The sequence below is a fragment of the Durio zibethinus genome, chromosome 27, assembly GCF_047325235.1.
Source record: "Durio zibethinus cultivar Kanyao isolate XHJ-2024 chromosome 27, ASM4732523v1, whole genome shotgun sequence".
Taxonomy (NCBI): Eukaryota; Viridiplantae; Streptophyta; class Magnoliopsida; order Malvales; family Malvaceae; genus Durio; species Durio zibethinus.
The window spans coordinates 13076378-13098013 of NC_143188.1; the positions used below are offsets into that span (position 1 = coordinate 13076378).

The 21636-nt window shown below is 32.3% G+C and overlaps 2 protein-coding genes and 1 pseudogene across 5 annotated transcripts; all 3 read left to right on the top strand.

Moving 5' to 3' along the window:
* The first annotated feature begins 3658 nt into the window (after window positions 1-3658).
* Window positions 3659-13372, top strand: LOC111279696 (2-isopropylmalate synthase 1, chloroplastic-like). Its single transcript, XM_022866701.2, has 12 exons — window positions 3659-4466; window positions 4879-5092; window positions 5176-5256; window positions 6095-6187; window positions 6282-6368; window positions 7972-8072; window positions 9245-9278; window positions 9365-9439; window positions 10504-10587; window positions 11522-11656; window positions 12747-12892; window positions 12983-13372. Exons 1-12 carry the CDS (start codon window positions 3772-3774, stop codon window positions 13113-13115), a joined length of 1878 nt encoding a protein of 625 aa, XP_022722436.2. The 5' UTR covers window positions 3659-3771; the 3' UTR covers window positions 13116-13372.
* A 1829-nt stretch (window positions 13373-15201) lies between these two features.
* LOC111279699 (protein CYTOSOLIC ABA RECEPTOR KINASE 5-like) lies at window positions 15202-19918 on the top strand. Of its 4 annotated transcripts, XM_089756613.1 has the most exons (9): window positions 15202-15449; window positions 15780-15806; window positions 16402-16577; window positions 17445-17698; window positions 17796-17922; window positions 18050-18323; window positions 18761-18893; window positions 19044-19130; window positions 19502-19918. In XM_089756613.1, exons 3-9 carry the CDS (start codon window positions 16403-16405, stop codon window positions 19622-19624), a joined length of 1173 nt encoding a protein of 390 aa, XP_089612739.1. In that variant the 5' UTR covers window positions 15202-15449; window positions 15780-15806; window position 16402; the 3' UTR covers window positions 19625-19918. The 4 variants fall into 4 exon arrangements, with proteins under 4 accessions (XP_089612739.1, XP_022722439.1, XP_022722442.1 ...); XM_022866704.2 differs by lacking the exon at window positions 15780-15806; XM_022866707.2 differs by lacking the exon at window positions 15780-15806 and having other exon boundaries at window positions 16409-16577.
* A 234-nt stretch (window positions 19919-20152) lies between these two features.
* On the top strand, window positions 20153-20876 carry LOC149510952 (uncharacterized; annotated as a pseudogene).
* Window positions 20877-21636: the final 760 nt, after the last annotated feature.

Consider the following 21636-nt stretch of genomic DNA (forward strand, 5'->3'; position numbering starts at 1 on the left):
TTCGATCTAACTAATAATAAGGGAGTAGAGCGGCGAGATTTTGGGTTGGAAAAGAAAAACGAGGAAAAAAAAAAGATTTTCTTTCTTGGTTTTGCATCTTCATATTTTAAGTCAAATGCGTGATTCTTGCTTTTATCGTTCACGTGTTATCTCTGATGTTTGGTATAATCCTGAATAGAATTGAGTTAAATTGACTGTACGTGAATAACTTCAAATTCATGATTTGTACGTTTCTTTGCAGTCTGAGATCAATTTTTGTACTAGATCTCATGGATCGAACGCTGTTACGTCGAAAATGAACGGCGTTAAGCGACTTGCCAAAATTATGAGATGTAAAAATGCATCGGTAAAAGAGCGTTCTGCCTTCGAGAGAAGTACAGATGCTAGTTTAATTTATTTTTAATAAATTTTGATTTATTTGAAAGATCAATTTTTTTAATAAATTTTGAATCGAATTATAGTAAAATAAAATCGAAATCAGATTTTTGGTAAATTTTTTTCGTTTGGATTCTGTATATATATATATATATATATATATAATTTTTTAATTATTTATTTAATTTTATATTTATATTAAAAATAATATTTTATTAATTTTAAATTAAATCAAATTAAATATAATTTTATATAACATCAAATTAAATTTAAATATAAAATAATCATTAAATTAGATCAAATTCAAAACAAATAAAAATTTATTCTGATTCGATCCTCGCCGTCTCTAAAAAAAAGCACCGTCACAAACGGAAGCATACGAAACTCGTGAAAATGTCCAAGTAACGCAAATATTAGCGAGAATCCAATGCCCCAAAACCTCAAAGGTTTCTCTGCAAGGTACGTCCACGTAAAGGGTGAATCAGGTCAACGTCAAACCGTAAGGCGTAGCCGATAGACAACATACAGAGGGTATATGGAACGATAAATCTAGGGTTAATAACGTATCGAATCGGAAGTAGATTTTTATTTGTATCAAATTTCATCTAATTTTATAATTTTAAAATTTAAATTTAATTTGATTTAAAATTTTTTTATTATTTTTTATATTTGAATTTGATTTAATATGATATTATATAAATTATATCTGTTTCAATTCGAAATTAATAAATTATTATTTTTAAAAATATAATTATATATAAATAAAAAATTAAATAAATAATAAAAAAATAATTTTAAATATAATATAAGATCAAATCAAATTTATCTAAAACTCGAATTTGATTTGATTCTAATTTTTTTGTTAATAATATCGATCTGATCTACCTCGAACCTAATTTAAAAAAAAAATTGATCTTATAAAATTAATTCAAGTTAAAATTTATTAAATTCGAATTAGACTGCGATAAATCAACGCTTGGCTTTTTTTTTGTAATTAATTCCTGTTTCTTTTTCCACGTTGAGATGCTAATTGTTTAGACTTTTTACCTAATTTTCAGACCTAACCAAAGAGAAAAAATTTTTAAATTGTACTAGTTTAATTTTCTTTTCTTCGATATTTAGTTAGTTTGATTAATGATATTTTTTTAAGTGTTAGATTTTTAATTTAGTGATAATTTTATAAATTATTGAAAATTTTAATTTTAATTATTATGATTTAATCAAAGTTAAAATTTTAATTTTAAGGATCGGTTGGTAAAGTGTATTAGACTAATTCTAGTTATAAAGATCAAATTTTAACAAATTTTAAATAAAAAATGGAAGTTAATAAAATTGTCATATGGTTTTATTTGTTATATTTATACGTTCCGTTTAAGAATTAAGGCTAATATAATCTAAATTTTCATCGATGTTATTCTTAAAAAATAATATTAAATAAATTTAGAGTTTTTTATTTAATATTTGTAATTTCTTTTTTTATTTTTAAATAAAATGCGATCTCTTACATAAAAAAGTATATTATTTAATATAATAATGTGTTACAAACTCAAAAATAATAAAAGAAACTCAAATTTTTTATTCAAATGAAGATAGAGATTAGTATTGCATTGTATAAATAAGGATGAGAATGAGTATAATTTCAAATTTTTATTTGATATGAGAATCGAAGGATAAGATGAGTAATATAATACATGTTTCGTACTCGTAACTTATATATATTTATATATATATTAAATAAATATATTTTTAAATAATATAAAATATTATTTTAGAATATTTAAAATTAATATATATTTTATTTAAAAAATGTATATTAATATATATTTATAAAAAATTATTTAAATATCAAAATAAAAATAAAAAAGTTAAAAAATAAATTTTATTTTTATTTTTTCAAAAAAAGTTGAGTACGAAGATTATCAATACCAATTAAATACTTAAAATGAAGATAAATTTAAAATACTTGTTAAACATGAATATATATATATATATATATATGAATATAATATAAAAAAATAAAAATGAATAATGCTCTATTCATCTCATGTTATATTCATTTATATCTCTAAAAAATTAACATGCATGAACTAGACTTGACAATTCGTATTATTGTTAGGGTTGGCAATGGATCAGGTCAGGGGCGGGTTTTTGTTTGCTCTGAATCTTACCTGATTTGATTCGATTTTTTTTTTATTTTTTTCATATTTGAACCCAATTCGATCCGAAATTAATAAAATATTATTTTTTAAAATATAAATATTTAAATATATAATTATATAAATATATAAATAAAAAATTATTTTTATATAATATTGAGTCGAGTTTAATCGAAATTGTCTAAAACTCGAATCCGATTCGATTTCAGCATCTTTTTAGCATTACCCAACCCGAAACTCGCTTTTCAAAAATAAAAATCAATCATATAGGGTCAGATCGAAACTCGTCGGAAGCAAGTTGGATTGCTCACCTTAATCATTGTATCATATAAAATATTATATTCGTATTATATTTTATATGAAAATTATGTTTCACAGTTTGATTTTATACAAAAATATAAAATATAATTTTTTAATTTTATTAAAATAATTTATAATTTTTTTAAAAATTTATTATATTTTTTATTTATATTATATTTTCACATCATATTCTAAAGTATCATATTTATATGAATACGTGGTATTTAATTGGATCTGGGGAATTACAAAATGGATCAGAAATGTATATATTTTGTTACAATGACAATGAGTGATTACTAACAAAGAAATGAGAATTTTCCTCGAAAAAGATTTTACAATTACATTTTCATTCTGCAATTTAAAGGGGAATATCAGCGGTGGTCGGCTTGATACTCTCACAATCAAAAAAGCGAAATCCGACACGTCAAAAGAATCCAACGATGTTCATGGGCAAGATGCAACAGCCCAACACTGATGATAGTCGAACTTTTATCGACCACGTTTGTCAATGTATCGAGTCACACTATTGATTGAAATTCGAATTCAGGATCGGTACGACAGTGATAAACTGATAATTACCTTCGTCAATCTTGATGGCTGGCTCTCTCACTCCTCTTTATTTCTTATGAAGGTGTTTTTTTTTTTTTTTAATTAACAAACATTAAACAAAATCTTGAAGATAAGGCTAACAATAAAAATTTTATACCCTTTTCAATAAATATTTTCTATTATGATTGTTGACTCAAATAATTTCTAATCCACTGCCACATTTTGAAATTTCCCCATTGGGTTTTGGCAGAACTGTACCTTGATCTTGTTATGACACTGAAACAACTGAGCTGACAACGCCGCCACTCTCCCTTTCCGCCCTAACCAAACATAAAACTTCCTTCTGTCTCGAGGGTTTTATACTTTTCTTTTCCCTCCTCTTCCTTCCTCAATGGCTTCTTCCATCTTAACTTCCTCCAAATTTTCTCCTTTCTCTTCTCCTTCCATCAAATCCTCCCTTTTCCTTCCCTCTACTTCCCTTCCCTTCCCTTCTTCCAAATCACCCATCACTTTCCCTTCATTTCCTTCCAAATCATTCACCAAACCCCTCCTCATTTCCTCTTCTTTAAACCCTAATCCTCCCTCCCCCCATCGCCGGCCCCCCTATATTCCCAACCATATTCCGGACCCCAACTATGTCCGTATCTTCGACACCACCCTCCGCGACGGGGAACAATCCCCCGGCGCCACCTTGACTTCCAAGGAAAAACTTGACATTGCTCGCCAACTCGCAAAGCTCGGTGTAGATATAATAGAAGCTGGGTTTCCCGCTGCCTCAAAAGACGATTTTGAAGCTGTTAAGACTATTGCTAAAGAGGTTGGGAATGCGTCGGATGAGATTGGGTATGTGCCTGTTATTTGTGGACTTTCTAGGTGTAATGAGAAGGACATTAAGACAGCTTGGGAGGCGGTTAAGTATGCGAAAAGGCCTAGGATTCATACGTTTATCGCGACGAGTGGGATTCATTTGGAGTATAAATTAAGGAAGAGTAAAGAGGAGGTTTTGGATATTGCTAGGAGTATGGTTCGTTTTGCTAGGAGTTTGGGTTGTGATGATGTCGAGTTTAGCCCTGAAGACGCTGGCAGGTTCGAGATTTTATCTTCCTTTTCTCTTCTTATGTTATTCTCTTAAAATGGATTGTTCAAGGAAAGGATTATGCCCAATTGATAATAGTTTTATTTGGTTTAGAATAGGGGGAGTAAGAAGATTAAATGTTAAAAATATGGTTTAAAGTTTGTTTCTTGATTGCATTTAATGGAAGCCAAACCATTTTGGTGAAAGATATGTGCTTGATCAGATATTGCTGCAATGGGTGCATGCTTGATTTTGTATTGGGTGGGACTAATTTTTTTCTGGGGATTTCAATAACTGGTTTTTTGCTGTAGCAGGAGTGTATGAATCTGATGTAGGCTGCTTTTTGAATAAGTAAATGCAAAAGGGTATTTTTTATTTGTTCTCTTGTTGATATGATTGTCTTGTATTTTTGGATCCAACCAGATCTGACAGAGAGTTTTTGTATGAGATTTTGGGTGAGGTGATCAAGGCTGGAGCGACAACTCTGAACATACCCGATACTGTTGGCATAACTATGCCCAGCGAATTTGGGCAATTAATTGCTGATATAAAAGCCAATACCCCTGGAATTGAGAATGTTATTATTTCAACACACTGCCAAAATGATCTTGGGCTTTCTACTGCCAACACTATAGCGGTAGGCCACTACTTTACTTCGTTAATTGATGCACAGTGAGATGTACTTGGGTTGCATTTACATCTTAGCTGTTATGAATTCAGGGAGCTTGTGCAGGTGCAAGACAAGTTGAAGTAACAATCAATGGTATTGGGGAAAGAGCTGGAAATGCTTCATTAGAGGAGGTGAGCTTTTGCTTTTTGCAATATTAGAATGATTGCATATTTGGAATTTGAGTTATGTAGAAGTAGATGGAAACCTGGTTTTCTCTAGCACCATCAGGTGTTCTTGGACATATTAGTCCAATAATCCAATGCATGAGTTCGTACTATCTAAGACCATATTCGTCTACCAAATCTGCTTTTGATGGCAACATATTACCCCGATATTCAGTTAAAGAGGGGCTTATGGAATTTTCATGTGCTTCACTATGTGAGATAGGTGATGTCTTCTGTGCCTCCAACGTGCTATGTTTTTCGGTCTCCCTTTTATGGCTTTTTTATTTTATTGTTTATGCCGAATATAAATAAGGGAGAAAGGGCATCTTAAGGCTCACATTATCAAGTATCTCATGACAGATGTTGTATCTGTTGTTATATAAATTGGCAAAGAAGACAACCAGTTTCAGTGAAACTCTTAAGAATTGCTATTGTGCTTGTTTCATCATAAACTAATTTCCAATTCTGTGAAAATAATTTTAAATTATTATAAATGAATTCATTATGTCTTTTTTTCCGGAGAGAGAGAGAAAGGGGGTTCTTGACAATGAGGGTGTTTATGGATCCTTTTGATGAATTTTCTTATTCCAGTTTGGTTGTCTTCCTTGGTTAAACATTTAAAATCCGTAAACAAAAGACTTTCAGTTGTCAATTGCTCTATTCTAGCATTGAGTTGAGTAGAACTATTATTTTGGTTGTAATTGTTGAACTTTTGTCCCTTGACTGATGGTTCTTATAATATCCTATTATCTATATTTTGTTTTACTGTGTTAATTCCATTGAGCTTTTACTTTTGTTTGTATAGGTTGTGATGGCCTTAAAATGTCGTGGTGAACATGCATTAGGAGGCCTTTATACAGGAATCAATACCCGACATATTGTGATGGCTAGCAAAATGGTATTCTTTTGTGAACTTTGTTACAGTTCATTTGTTTTTCACTCTTGACTGAATTAACTCTGGGAGTTATTATTAACTTAAAATGGTTGTTTAGGTTGAAGAATACACGGGGTTGCATGTGCAGCCACATAAGGCTATTGTTGGAGCCAATGCTTTTGCTCATGAAAGTGGTATTCACCAGGTTAGTTTTTCTGGTGTTTGATTGGATATTTTTGTGAACCTCCAAACTATTTTCGTTCTAGTTGCAAAGTTTGTTTTATGGCTGATCTCCTTGATTGATGGTGGAAGTGTATTTATTATTGTATTTGGAAAATACTAGAATGCACTAACATGTGCCATGATTTTTTCCTTATGTGATTACAATTTATATTTGCTGCTCACAAGTGCAGCTTTGTCGGTTTATCTTAAGAATTTCCTTTAGTACTGCAGTAAACTAGTTAGGACAAATGCTGCTGTTTTGTTAGCCAGTTTCCCCTTGTAGGGGGACTGAGTTTTCTTACTGAATACTAAAATTATCCTCTTTTGTTTTTCATTAATAGTTTGCAAGTAGTTTATATGCATGGTAGAAAATAAAAATGGAATCTATACATCTTTTTTTTCCTATTTAAAATGTCTGAAGGTTTAGCTAGTAATCTCTTGCTAGGGGAATGATGTCAGCTGAGGAGTATGCTTGAGCTTTGAATTCGATCTACTTTTGGGTAGACTTTTAAGATTGATTTTGGGGGTTAAATTAGAGAACTCTTTAAGACCATCTGTACAAGCTCAGAGATTGGCTCTGTATATCAAAACCCTTGTTCAACCAAAGTGCTTACAGTTTTAGTTGCTAATTATAGATGATAATATAAAGTCATGCGTGTAGGCAGCCTGGTTATATAGTATTTCCATTATTTGGCCCTTTTAGCAGTAATGTTTATTTGATCTGTCAATTTCATTTCTTGTTTTACTTTTTCACCAATTACGATTATATGGATGTATATTTGCAAATATAGGCTATGTTGTTAACTTTACACTTTACGCCACTATTTATCTCGTGGTGTTAATTTGGTGAGTGAAACAATGATGACAAAGAGAAACTATTACATAGGTATTTTCTACCGGATCAACTATAGGTCTAATAAATGAGGATACAATGTCTTTAAAATAATGTGATGCCAGCACAATGGGAGCACAATTTTATTGTTCTAGTCAAGGTTATCTTTATTTTGTTGTGGTGCTGTTTACTCTAACATAGCAATTTCTAATGCCGGCCTCGTCTAAATTTGTTGGACATAGAATTGATGTGGAAGGAATTTAACAATTTCTCCTAACTTTTTATTTTATAAGAAACACAACTTCTTTATATGCTTCTGGAGGTTACTTGAATGTGTAATCTATTACTTGTGGTTTTCTTTCATGGGTGTTCAGTGTTCTGTATTTCCTTTCTTTCTTCTCTTAATTGAATATTGATAATATTAATTAATAATAAATGTTAATGTGTATAGCTACGCTGGTAATTTCTTGTAGAAATTGGGCTTTGCTTATTGAAACTGTTGACAATTATTGATGTTTTTGTTAAGAGCCAACTCAACCAAATTCTCCTAACCCTTAATCCCAAACTAGTTGTGCCTGGTTATAAGAATATGTTTTTTGTCATGCTGTTTGGTTAAGGATGCTATCATCTGAAAGATCAAAAGAAGGCAACAAAGCCACTTTTTCTTTGTTTTGGTTAATATAGATATATATCTGTACTTCAAAATTTATAAAAGCAATAAGATATATATTCCAAAATGATTTCTGTTCTGTAGGATGGAATGCTAAAGCACAAAGGTACATATGAAATTATATCTCCTGAAGATATCGGGCTTGAACGGTCCAATGAAGCTGGTATTGTCCTTGGAAAACTTAGGTAGGTATTTTATTTTTCAAAATTTTTTCCTCCATTTTTCTGGTAAAGCTTTTTCTTTTTGATATGTTTTGAATACTTTAAAGGGATGTAGATGGTGAAACATATTTAGAGTAACAAGAGGTGTAAATGGTTTTTCTGTTGCTTTTCAATGTTGGATGCAATGTCACAATGACCTGACAGAAATAGTTGAAGATTTAACATAAGAAGCAACATATTTGTTACCATTACAAAGAATATTGTATTTAGGTTTGTGTATATATCTTATATCCAATCTTGATGAGTATTTTTGAACTTTTGACTGTTAACTTGATTTGGGGACAGTGGAATTGTTGCAATAATGTGGGGCGATCCTTTTATAGGTTTTTCCTTGGCCTTTTCTCTTTCTTATGAAAGAAGGTGTTTGTCTCCTGATATTAAGGTAATCAAAGGGGGAAAAAGTGTTAATATCACCTCAGTTGCTAGGCACCAAAAAAATTCTTGGCGAAGTAAAACAGGGTACATATTATTAATATATTTGATAAATATATTGAACTTTACCTATATTCTGGAATAGGTTGGCAAGTTATCGGAAATATTTGTGAAGCATAAAGGTTCACTCCATGTATTAGATTTTCTGGCAAGTTTCTTTGTGTGTAAATAGAAACTTTTAACTTTCTCCAATTTCATGAATCGACTTCCATGGTCCTATGTTGCTTGAAGTTGGATATAATGTTGGACATTATTATATGTTGAGCATCGCTCAGTTATTCCTAAGTTTTTCTTTATGCTGGAAGGTTCATATATCTATCCATTTTGAGGTGTTCAACATGTTAGGACAGATAAAGAGTCTGAGCAAGACTTCTAACATGTATGCTCACACATTTTAAATTAACAGAAAGAGTCTTGCATTCTAGCCTGTGGGGGTTGGGCAGAGGTGAATTGAAAGAGGAAGCATAGATGTCTCAAGCAGGGAATTCCACTCTCTCCCCCACCCCCCAAAAAAGTTAGCAACTTTTTCAGTGGGATTGGTACCATCTTCTGTTCTTTCTACTTAAATTTATGCAGTTCTGTTATGATACTTATCTCATTCATGTTATCGGTATCTTCCTATTCATTTTTTATTTCTATGAATTTGATTGTAACAAAACTTATGACTTCTGTTATTCTTCTTCTTTTCCAATTCTCTGATAAAGTGGACGTCATGCTTTGAGTGACCGATTGAAAGAGGTATACTTCTATTAGGCATGTGTAAAATTGATGAAATTACTTCTCTTTGCTTTATCTAAACACCTAGTTCTTCATGTTTTCCTCAGCTTGGTTATGAGCTTGATGATGAACAGCTTGGGAACATATTCTGGCGCTTCAAAGCAGTAGCTGAACAAAAGAAGGTGAACAAGAGTCTTTACTGATTTGCTGTATTTCTTTCCCTTCAGATCATTGTACAATCATCTATTTATGATACTTACAAATGAATGAGTTGCAGTTGGAAATTAAACTGTCTTCAACTGTTGAAACTTCTCGTTTCCATTGATTTTTTTCAGAAAATGAAAATGAAAATAAGGAGAGATTGTTGCTAGAGTACAATTTTGCATAATTGTCCCTTGGAAAACCAGCATTATTATCATGGATAACATTTTTCAACAGTTTTCCAGTTTTCCAGTTCTCCAGTGCTCCATCTCTGTTTTCTCTGTTATTTTAAAAACCTCTTTTTCTAGTTTCAGCAACTAAACAAGTTTTTCTTTTATCTGTATGGAAAACAAGAACTGAGAAAAAAAAATTGAGATACAATACAGAGACAGGATATAGATAATGTTTTTATTGGTAGTTGTAGTTTTATCTTTTCGCTGTTTATGATATTAGTGGAGTCATAAGCCCCAGTTGGATGCTGAATGTATTTTTAACACAAAAAAACCTATCTTTTTATATCCACATTGGAGTTAAGACATAGTTAACCTTGTAACTTAAGGCTTCAAGATATGATGGTGGTCTGAGAAATGCTCCGTGGGCCTGGAAAATGAAGAAATAGGGCTGAAAGGTGATGGCTGCTGGTAGTTGATATATTGCAAGATTTTCTGGGTAGCCCCAGTTTAAGGGTTCTGGTTATCAATGATAGATAGTTAATGAGGAATTTTAGTGGGTTGTATTCCAAGTAATTGAAAAAATATTTTCAAGATCTTATAGTGATTATCACATGACAGTGCAAAGTAATTATTTTTGTTGGTTATGAATGCTTGTATCAATTAGCTTCTCTAGGTGCCTGGCATCCATGATGTTTTTAAGTTCTTGGATGTGGAAATTCAGTTTATTTTGGTTGAGTTGTAGTTTTTTTGTACATATCTTGATTCTTAAGGGAAAAATAACTGTTGAACTAAAGCTCAAGTATAAATGCATGATTTTCTGTTGTTTGTTTTCACTGGTGATCTATACTTAATTTTATTTGCTGGTGTTCCAGAGAGTCACTGATGCTGATCTAATAGCATTGGTTTCGGATGAAGTTTTTCAGCCAGAATTTGTTTGGAAGCTTCATGATCTGCAGGTAACTAGACATTTTTTTGAACCATAGTTACAGGAATGTGGTATGTGACTTAGATATTTTATGCTATGGTGGGTGCATGCTTCGTTGGTTTGTTATTTTGGGTTGCAGTACTGTACAAAGCAGTATTGGGGTTGTATTGCTTTAAAATATATATATGTTGTTTTTCTGTTTTTACATGACCGTATTTTAAGAAGAACTTACAAGTTTATAGATATTTTATAATCAATAATATACATGATTATAAGAAAATACATTATTTTAAAGTGTTTCTTCTGTGTATTTAATTTTCTTCTTTTAAAGAGAGAAAATAATAATGGTATATTTTACAGTAATTTGTTTCCTCATTATACTCCAAATGATGTTCCAGCCAATTTATTTAATTACCAATGAAATATTGGGATTCTGCATTTAAGTGAATCAAAGGAATATTAATGAGCCTGATTAAACCCCAATTACAAATTAATGGGCTTGATGAAACCCTCTATAATACATTAGTCAAAATCCAAGAGTATGCTTATTTTTAATTTCAAAGTTAACTCATTCCCTACCCGTAACCCCCAATTTTTTTGCTTCACTGTCTACACCCCAACTTTGAAATTTGCGGACTTCCTTTCTTTTTCTATTTATTTATTTTTGACTGGATATCTCCTTTACCCTATCAGATCCTTTCTTTCTCTTTCTCTCTTTACTGTTTCGTCTTCTAGCCTCTGTCTTTCTATTTTACCTATCAATTTGGGTCAATGGTTTTGGTGATCCGGGTTGCATACCAAAGCAATCCAGGATGCAAAAGTACCATGATCTGGGACATATGAGGTGGATCGCAGTTCTAGGGGTAACAGCGATCCTGGTAACTGTGTTTTCAACTTTATTGTTCATCATCCAATTTGCATTAAATTTTAATATGTTATATTTAAATGGAAAACGTAACATGCAGGTTACTTGTGGAACTCTTGGTCTTTCTACTGCAACAGTTAAACTCATTGATGCTGATGGGAGAGAGCATGTTGCTTGCTCGGTTGGAACTGGACCAGTAGATTCAGCTTATAAAGCTGTTGATCTTATTATAAAGGTTCGATATAGGCAATTAGTAGTTTTCTTTGTTTGCTAGAATTTTCTGTTGGGTGTTGATAAGATATGATGCAAGATTTACTGTTAGGGTATTAAGAATTTGTCTATGAATTCTGGATTTTATTATAATTAAGGTTTTTTTTGAATTTACTCTTTCTTTATGGGGTCTCATTGGCTGTAACCATGAAGTCTGTAGTTCATAATTTTCAGTTAGAATATTGAACTTCAGTTTGGTCTATTCACCATTTTGTTCAACTTCCTTCTCTTCTTTCCTTTTCTCCCTCAGTTTTTCTGTTCTCTCTTCCTTTTCCTCAGATTTGTTTCTCCTGCCTATGCTTGTTAACTCCTTACTTCTCTTCCTGTGCTACCTAAATTTAGTAGCAGAGAATTTGTCTTGTATTTATTATGTTAGTTGGTCAATAGATATGTTTTGTTCAAGCTTAATTTGTCATTTCTTGTGCCGTAAAAATGAAGTCTTGTTGCCTGCTTTTAGAACCTTGTTTTTGTCATTTGAATTGTGGCTCATCAATAGGGTTATAGATTGTAGCCCTAAATTTTTTAGTTACTAAAATTTTCAGTTAGCTTTCTGAGCACTAGAATTAGAATTTAGTCTTTCTTTAAAGCTTTGCTTGGTTTGAAGGATGGAAAGAGGTGAGGATGGAAAATTTGTTAATCTAATGGTTAAGTTACAAAGTAAGAAAATTGTTATGAATTTTAATCATTAGGTTAACAAGTTTTTCTTCCTCACATTTTTTCATTCTTCCTACCGAGCAAAGCCTAAGTGAATATTTTTCATTCTTGTAGCTCTACCATGTTTCTCTTCCTGCCCTGCATCAAAATATTATACTCATTCTTTGATGATCACTTTCCATGGTTGTCTTTTTTGTCCATAATGGGGTAGTGAGGGTATCTGCTATAAAGATGGATGGTATTGATGACGGTAGTTAATTATTTTTCCCTTTGTTTTTTTTTTTCTGATTTTCCCGCATGCACTCTATCTTCCCCAACCCATCTCGTGTTAGAATACTTTTCTGAACATATTTTTGCTGAAATTGTGGAGCAATATTTCAAGATTTTTCCTTCAATTGCAGGAACCAGTTTCACTACTTGAGTACTCCATGAATGCTGTTACAGAAGGCATTGATGCAATAGCCACCACCCGCGTTCTAATTCGTCCAGAGAAAAGTCACATATCGACTCATGCTTTGACTGGTGAACTCGTTCAACGAACATTTAGGTATGGAATCTTCTTGCTCTTGTTTCCATCGACATTTTAATACATCATCCTCCAAAATTCAGTGCATAAATCTTTCTCCTTTGGTGCCAGTGGCACTGGGGCAGGAATGGATATTGTTGTTTCCAGTGTCAAGGCTTATATCGGCGCAATAAATAAAATGTTGGGATTCAAGGAACAATATCCAACAAAGGCTTCTACAGAAAGGACACCAGTTTCTGCTTAAGGAGTAAAGTAGCATCATCAGGTAAGTTTTGTGACTACATGTTCTCCCTATTCATCATGCAGTAGTGACAATGCTTTGAAAGGTTTTGGTCTACAAGTTTCAGAGACACAACTGTTCATCAAAATTTTGCAATTTTTGTGTGATGACAAGTTTGTCACTAGCTCTGTATCTCTGAACTGAACCTTTTTTCTGTTCATTCATTTTCTTTGTTGTACGTAAAGATTTTGAGCTACATAACGCGAGGTAATCTTTTTCAATTGCATAAATCTCATCGTATTTATGTCAATATTTGAACTCAAAGATTGACTAAACTGAATCTCGAGTTCTAATCATTGAGATGCCCCTTCGGAAATTGTTTAGTCGTTTTCGTTTAAACTCAAACAAGTTGTTTACTGTAGAGTTTTGCATTGAATAAGCCTGTAATCACATTAAACCTCACTTCCAAGGATCATTTTTAAGGTCAATTATGCTCAACATTTTGTTTGTGTTGTGTTAAATATAAAAAATTATTGTATTAAATTCGTGTATCGATATGATAAATATAAAATATATATTTTTTATTTTTATTAAATTTATATGTAATTTTTATTAAAATTTTAAATTGAATCATTTTTATTTAATATCTTTGTATTGATTTTTTTTTATCGTATTTAGATCTACTAAGTCTTCGATAAGCGGGAAAAGAGAATATGAAAAGAAAAAAAAAAGGAAGTTTTGGGTTTCTAAAACAGTGGGGAATAACCTGTTTGACAGGGACACTTGTTAACAAAGCAAAATCCACTTTGATTTGCTGGGAAGGCTGGGAATTTTCTTTCTCATTTAAAGATACGTGGCCCGGCGGCGGAGTAAGAAAGGCCATGGCTGTCACAGCCTCGTACGAAGGATAAAATTATTAGACTAAGAGATAATAAGACGATATAAAAATTATATAAATGATATAATTTAAAATTTTAATAAAAATTATATATAAATTTAATAAAATAAATAAATAAAATTTTTATTTTAATATCGATATAAAATGTAATATATAAATTTTATATAAATTATTAATATTTTATATTATACAAAAAAAAATTTTATTGGTACCTTGTTGCCCCCAATTATTCCAAGCCTCCAGAGTAGGCCAATTATGTCCATGGAAGGACAGCCAGACAGAAAACAAACAAAGTTTGCTGAGTCTAAGATGATTCATCATCAAGTCATCACTGATCAGCATTGCCCACACAATATTTTATCATACATTTTGACCTCAAACTTTTAAAATTTCTTACATACAATCCACCATAATTTTAGATTATATATCTGAAAAATCTCTACTTCTATTGTTGTTCTAGAACACTAGAGACAAAAAAAAATTATATCAAAAAATATAAAAATATGTTAATAATTCAATTAGTTTATATAATTATTTTTAAAAAAATTATATTTTTTAATTTTTTATAATTCTTTTATGTATAAAAAAAGCAAATGAGAAAGAATATATAAATAAACAAGTAAATATAATAATAATAAGAAAAAAAAAGTTGGCATTTGGGTTTAGGCCGAATTCATTCTCCACCGCCCATTTGTACTTATTTCTTGCTGGAAAGCAAAGAAATCGTCATCTTTCAACCAAAAGGAAGGATGGTGAGTTGGTGACAAAGAAAACCAAACAGACAAATTAATAAACTATAACTACAACCAAGAAGCAAACCCAAATGAGTTATTTTGGTAAAATGTTTTATTAATTTATATTTATTCTATTTATAAATAATTATTTTAAATATTAATGAGATTTATTCAATTTCTATATAAAATTGTAATAGTGACTTTTATTAAATAAATTTATTTGATATATTTTGTAAAAAAAAAATTTCCAATGTTAATTAATATCAATTAAAGTTTAGAAATAAAAATCTATGTTTATCAATATATCAATTTAACTATAAATAGAAAATTATCATAAAAATTATGAAGTGTATAAATTTTATTTAATGGACAAAATTTGGTGTAAAAAATAGAAATCTAAACAAATTTCTTTGAAAAAAAAGCAACTATAGTTATTCATTTCTATATTTAAATAGACAAAAATATTCCATTAATTTTTGTGTTGTTTGCCTCTCTTTTTATTCACCTTTTCTTCCTCAAAATTTTCAAATTCTTCCAATTTCTCTCTCTTTCTCTGTCTTTCTCTCCAACACACACCCAATCCCTTCCCCAAAAACCAAAAGAACTAGTGGCAAACAAACCCTAGAAAGAGAAAGAGAGAAGATTTGTAACAATCACAGAGAGAGAGAGAGAGAGAGAGAGAGAGAGAGAGAGAGAGAGAGAGAGAGAGAGAGAGAGAGAACCCAGGTATTATAATTCATTTTAAGTTTCAATTTTTGTCCATTTTAATCCTTTAATTTCGGTTTCGATTTAAAAGCTGTTTTTATTCCGTTTGTCTATCTATCTGTCTCTTTTGTTTCTTTCAACCGTTATTTTACCCCTTTTTCCTTTCTCTTTTTTTTTTCCTCATTTTGTAAACAAATTTGAGGGTTTCATTTATCTTTTGACTCTCTGATTTCTTTCGTGAAGTTGCATCTACCCATTTTAGAACTGAGGCTTAATTTTTCTGGGTTGTCGTTTAATTTTTGATTTGTTTGCATTTTTATCTTTAATTTCTCTGTTTTTGTTTAATGGTAGACGAAATATCATCGGCAAGGCTTGGTGGTAAGGCTAAATGGGCTTCTTTTCTCCTTTAATTTTACATGAATTCGAATGTTAAAGATGTAAATTTTATTGACAATGCATCTCATGACGTTTAATTAATTAATTATTATTAATTCAATTGTATTTTTAGCCTTTTTTTTTAATTGTTAAAATTGTATGACATTGCCTTTTGATCAGACATTGCTGCGGTTTCTCTGGATATATGAAATTGTTGGTTTTCCTTTTGATACATATATGAAGGTGTTGTTTTATCTCTACTAAAGTTAATGAAATGCAATCCCAATATTTTGTTGCCCATCTTTTAAAAAATTTATCATTTTTGTCATAAATCTCCAGAATTGTTACAGGATGATATGGGGAGTTTGTTTGTCTTTTCTTGATTTTATGTTTTATTTTTAAATATGGTGTTTATTGATATTTGGAATTTTTGACCTCTTGTGATGTTGGATGAGTGTTGAATCTCTCTTAGATGTGTCATATCGTTTTTTGGCTTGTTTCCAGTTTGGCATTAGACAAATTTGGTTGCAACCTTTTTCTGCATAGAGATTTGTTTTACAATGTGTTCATTGGATTATGAATGAATATCTTCTGGAAGTATGCAGGCAAATGCACCTTCTCCTGGCTACTTTGTTCGACTAGGAAATACTGACGATTTGTATTTGAAGAAAAGAGATAGGATGCGACGGTGGCTTTGCTGTTCCTGTCAGGTAGAGGAGATTCACCAATCACAAGAAGATGAGCACTTGAAGATCCCCAAACATCAAACAGATGGTATGTACTTTGATGCTAATTGGACATGCTAATTCTGATTTACTGTTAGTGGTCTTTTGGGTGGTGTGACTTCTGTAGTTATTTTCTTGCAAATATAGATGTTACTAAACTAAAATTTTCAGAATAACTTAATAGTATTTACCTTACTCTGGTGAATAAAAATGCGACTGGGACATATTTTTGCAGTTTGTTAGTCTTGTTAATTACCTATTTTTTACTTGGTATAGAAAGTCTTAATGTGCAATGCATGTTCTATGGTGGCTGTCTTTGACTCTTCTCTCTATATCTCTGTTTCTTCCCGTTCATTTCTATATATATGACCAAGCCATTTACATGTCTTTTTCATTTTGACTTGTGAAATATTCTTTATTTATGTGAAGAGATGAGGAAGTTCATTATTTTCTCGTAATTTGCCTTTTTTTTTCATAACATGTCAGATTTTGGTTTGAATCTGCCTTAACTCTGATCATTGAATTTCACAGTGGAACCTTCTACATTTCTATAACCTTCTTTTTAGGTGATTCAAGCTTGTTATGGGTTTCAAGAATTGGGGATTCATTTAGATTGCCTTAATTGTTTTATATTTGGCTTTTACTTGCTAAGATATGAAGATTGTTTTAAGCTGTCTTTCTTTCTTAATTTAATTTTTAGTGTTTCCAAACAGAAAAGGGTTGCATAAAATTTAAGATGATTGGCATATGTTGTTCGGTGTTCTAATCTGGTATTTGAAATGTGAATGTCTTTGTCAAAGATTCTTTACTGAAAAAAATTCTTATTACTATTTAATCGTTCAATTTCTATAATTTTTTTGTTGGCATGGTTGTATTCATAGAACGATTTTTCATTGCTCATGCTATGTGCTTTCAGGGCATCCAAAAAATTCAAAGGTGGCAGCTCCTGTCAAAACTGAAGTGCAAAAATCAGCACCACCTATAGAAGTGCCTGCATTATCATTGGAAGAATTGAAAGAAAAGACTGACAGTTTTGGATCAAAGTCTTTGATTGGTGAGGGTTCCTATGGAAGAGTTTATTATGCAAATTTGAACAATGGAAAAGCTGTGGCTGTGAAAAAGCTTGACATTTCCTCTGAGCCTGAGTCAAATGTGGAGTTTTTGACCCAGGTGTGTAAGCAAATTCAGGTTGTTATTCTTATTGATAAGCAATTTTACAGAAGGGCCTTTTCTTAACACTTCCACTGTACAAATTTTCTTTCTTTAGGTTTCCATGGTTTCAAGATTGAAACATGACAATCTTGTTGAGTTGCAAGGTTACTGTGTTGAAGGAAATCTCCGCGTGCTTGCATATGAGTTTGCAACAATGGGATCACTACATGACATATTGCATGGTTTGTGGGGCCCTCATATTATATATTAGTTCCTGATTCATATTTATCTGACAAAGCTTTTCTTATACAAAATAGACTCAATTAGTTTGACTGTTTTCTTTTTTTTTTTTCTTTCTGACAATTGTAGGAAGGAAGGGAGTTCAAGGGGCACAACCAGGTCCAGTGCTTGACTGGATGCAGCGGGTAAGAATAGCAGTTGATGCGGCAAGGGGCTTGGAATACTTGCATGAGAAGGTTCAACCCTCTGTTATACACAGAGATGTCAGATCTAGCAATGTCCTCCTCTTTGGAGAGTTTAAAGCAAAGATTGCAGATTTTAACCTCTCAAACCAGTCTCCTGACATGGCTGCTCGTCTTCATTCTACTCGAGTTTTGGGGACCTTTGGCTATCATGCCCCAGAGTATGCTTTCTAAGCTTCTTTATATTATATTTTTTTCTGAACCAATTAGTTAATGGCTTTTGCTGTGTTTAGTTGACTTCTTGTGTATGGTTGGTTATGTTTAATTCTGTTCTCTGATAACAGCTAGGAAATAACGCATATGTTTTTAACTTGTCCAAACTCTGACATCCAGATTTATTTATTTATATCAATCCCGATTAATGTCACTTTTTTTCCCCAAATGAAATTGCTATTTGGACTCCCTAACTTCTTTTCGACATCTTACATGATAGATATACAAACTCATCTAAGGTCCACTAGTTTGTGAAGTCAACTGTCTGTGCTGGCCTAGAACTAAGGACATGAATTTGAGGGAGTTCCAGTATTTTTTCTAAATGCATCACTATCCCGAAGGAGCTGCACAATTTTAACTGATTAATGGCTCTAATGTTTTCCAGGTATGCAATGACTGGACAGTTGACACAGAAGAGTGATGTGTACAGTTATGGGGTTGTCCTTCTAGAGCTTCTGACCGGAAGGAAACCTGTTGATCACACAATGCCTCGTGGACAGCAGAGTCTTGTTACCTGGGTGAGTTTATTACTTTCTCTTCTTTCTGTCAATATTTTCCCTTTTCTTTGTCTAGCATGATGGTGCATATCTGTTTCTTTTATATAGTGCTTGATCTTCAGTTCAGTTTAAATTTGATCAACTTTTCAACATTTCTTTTTCTCCATTTAGGCTACTCCAAGATTGAGCGAAGACAAAGTTAAACAATGTGTAGATCCAAAATTGAAGGGAGAGTATCCTCCTAAAGGAGTTGCTAAGGTATTTTTTTCCTCTGTCTGCATAACTTGCACAGAGTTCAATTTTTTAATTTAGTGATGGGGGTTTTGAGTGTTTGAACTCTGGAAGACATGTACAGATAAACCTGATAATTCGTGTATTCTTGTCATATCTGTTTTGTATCCAACACGTGTAAAACACGAAAATTGCAGCGTCACAATTCATATCTATACGTCAAATGCTAAATACAATATTTTGTTTTTTTCTAAATCTATATACGTTTTTTGTCAATTTTAAGCCGTGTCACTTTTATTTTTCATATCGCTTTTGTGTCATGTCTTAAATTGTCGAATCTAAGTATAGGCATACCAAACTAGCACTTAATGGTTTTTGTTATATTTTTGTTGATGCAGCTGGCAGCAGTGGCAGCATTGTGTGTGCAGTATGAAGCTGAGTTCCGTCCAAACATGAGCATCGTTGTTAAAGCTCTCCAACCACTGTTGAAGGCTCCAGCTTCAGCACCAGCACCAGCGTAAGAGACATAAAAGCAGATGAATCCAGTTTCTTCACCTTTTATCGAAATTTCTGCGACCTCTGCACAGTTTGGTTTCATTCGACTGTGGATACCATCATATCACTAAATACTGATACATATTTTCTTTCCAATTTTTCATATATGACATTGATGTGTAGGATTGGGTTGGACTGTTTATGATCTGCCTGTTACTGGTTTTTCGGGTGCTGATGTCTATTTAAGTTGTAGTCATAAAATTGACCAAGGGATTGGGTCGTGTGGTGGATATAAATGTTACTGAGTATTGTTTGCTTCATATTTTTATTTTCTTTTTGTGCTGCGTAAATGAGTTTATTTGTATGAATATTTTTTCCCAGCACAATTGAATTAAACGAAGTGTCGTCTATGATTTATTGATGGTTAAGTTATGCTTCACATCTGTCTTTTTGCAAAACGTTTGATTTCCGAGTTCTTGTCATTTGGCAATGATGTCTTCTGACTTTTTAACCCAAAAAAAAAAAAAAGGTTCTTGGAGCTGAAAATATAACTGCTATACATAGGTCTCTTCCAAGCCCCATCCAATAGAACCACTACTTGCATTGAACAAGAAGGAGAAACTCTCTTTGAACTTCAACTTCCATTTTCACTCTCTGTAATCAATATCCACCAACAGGGTTCAATCCCTCAAGATCACCAAGAAGAAACAACTAGGGATGATAGCACTCCCAAGAAGAAAGCCAAGTGCTTTTCTCTTCTCTCTGAGGGGAAACCAAGAGCTGGATCTTCGCTCTTTCACTAAGAATGCTGCTCTTTCTGGGTCTTTTGAGAAAGAAAAGATAGATAATGTGGAAAACAAAGTGGGTTCCTTTGGAGTTCAAGAAGTTGATAGCCAAGTCAATGACATTGAAGTTGATGTGGGTTTTGTCCCTGAAGCTGATATGATGGCACATTTGGGGGCTTACTTGGATTTTCAGGAGAAATGGGTTATCAAAGGAAAAGGCTTGGATTCTGAAATTGTACTGGAAGCTGAAAAGAAAAGACTTGCTGAGCTTGAAGTCGGAAAAATTTTTGGCGCCAAAACGTGTAGTGGGAACATATCCGGTTTTGTCTGGTTTTGCTACAAACTCGTCCAACATTGATGATAACAACATTGTTCGTATCGAAGGACTTGATTTGCCGGTTAATGGGTCTTTAAAGATTTAAGTTATCGATGATACGGCGTTGATTGGCTCATTTCCACTCTCCAAAACTGGAAATGGCAGTGTAAAGGATGAGAAGAAGGGGAAACAGGAAATTGATGGTAAGAAAGATAAAACTTCACGAAGAAAGGGATAGAATCCAAAAAAGGTTTTAGGGGAAGCTGTGAGTCAACAAAAATTGTTGAAGTTGAAAATTATACAAGAGAAAGCAAAATTAAAGTAGGATAATGTACTCAAGAAAAGAGTTAGAGGCTTTGAAGTTTTCGGCAGTTGCGCAACAGCGGAAGTTGTGGGGGGATCATAAGAACCTAAGTTTGGTGCTGTAAGTAAGTATATGAATGATCTGATATAGTTCTGATGGTGATAGAACTTCATCAATCTTTCTGAATTTGTTTTGTGTGATGAATAGTGGTGAAACTTGTGTGGTGCCCTTGGCTCTGCTGCTTTTATCTACTTTTCAACCTTATACTAAGATGGTAGTTTCTTAGAATGAGGCTGTATAATCTTTTAACTCTAGACCAATGAATGATTGAGATTTTGATATGTACTCTGATAGACTGGCATAAAACATGATATACAGTGAGTGTGATACCATAGGTTTTCGCAGTATAGCTCAGTTGGTCCCGGAAACAAATTGTCAGTGTTTCCTTACAGAAACGATTAAGCTTTAATGAATACTATATGGTGTCCTGTAATTAATGTAGAAGCTTATGGACATTCTGAGCAGTTTCCATGTACAAAACAGGCTTCATGACTGTTGGAAACCGATTATCTTTAATATCTCGGGAATAGAAAAATTTTGACAATTGCATATCTAAGGCAACTGGCTGCAACT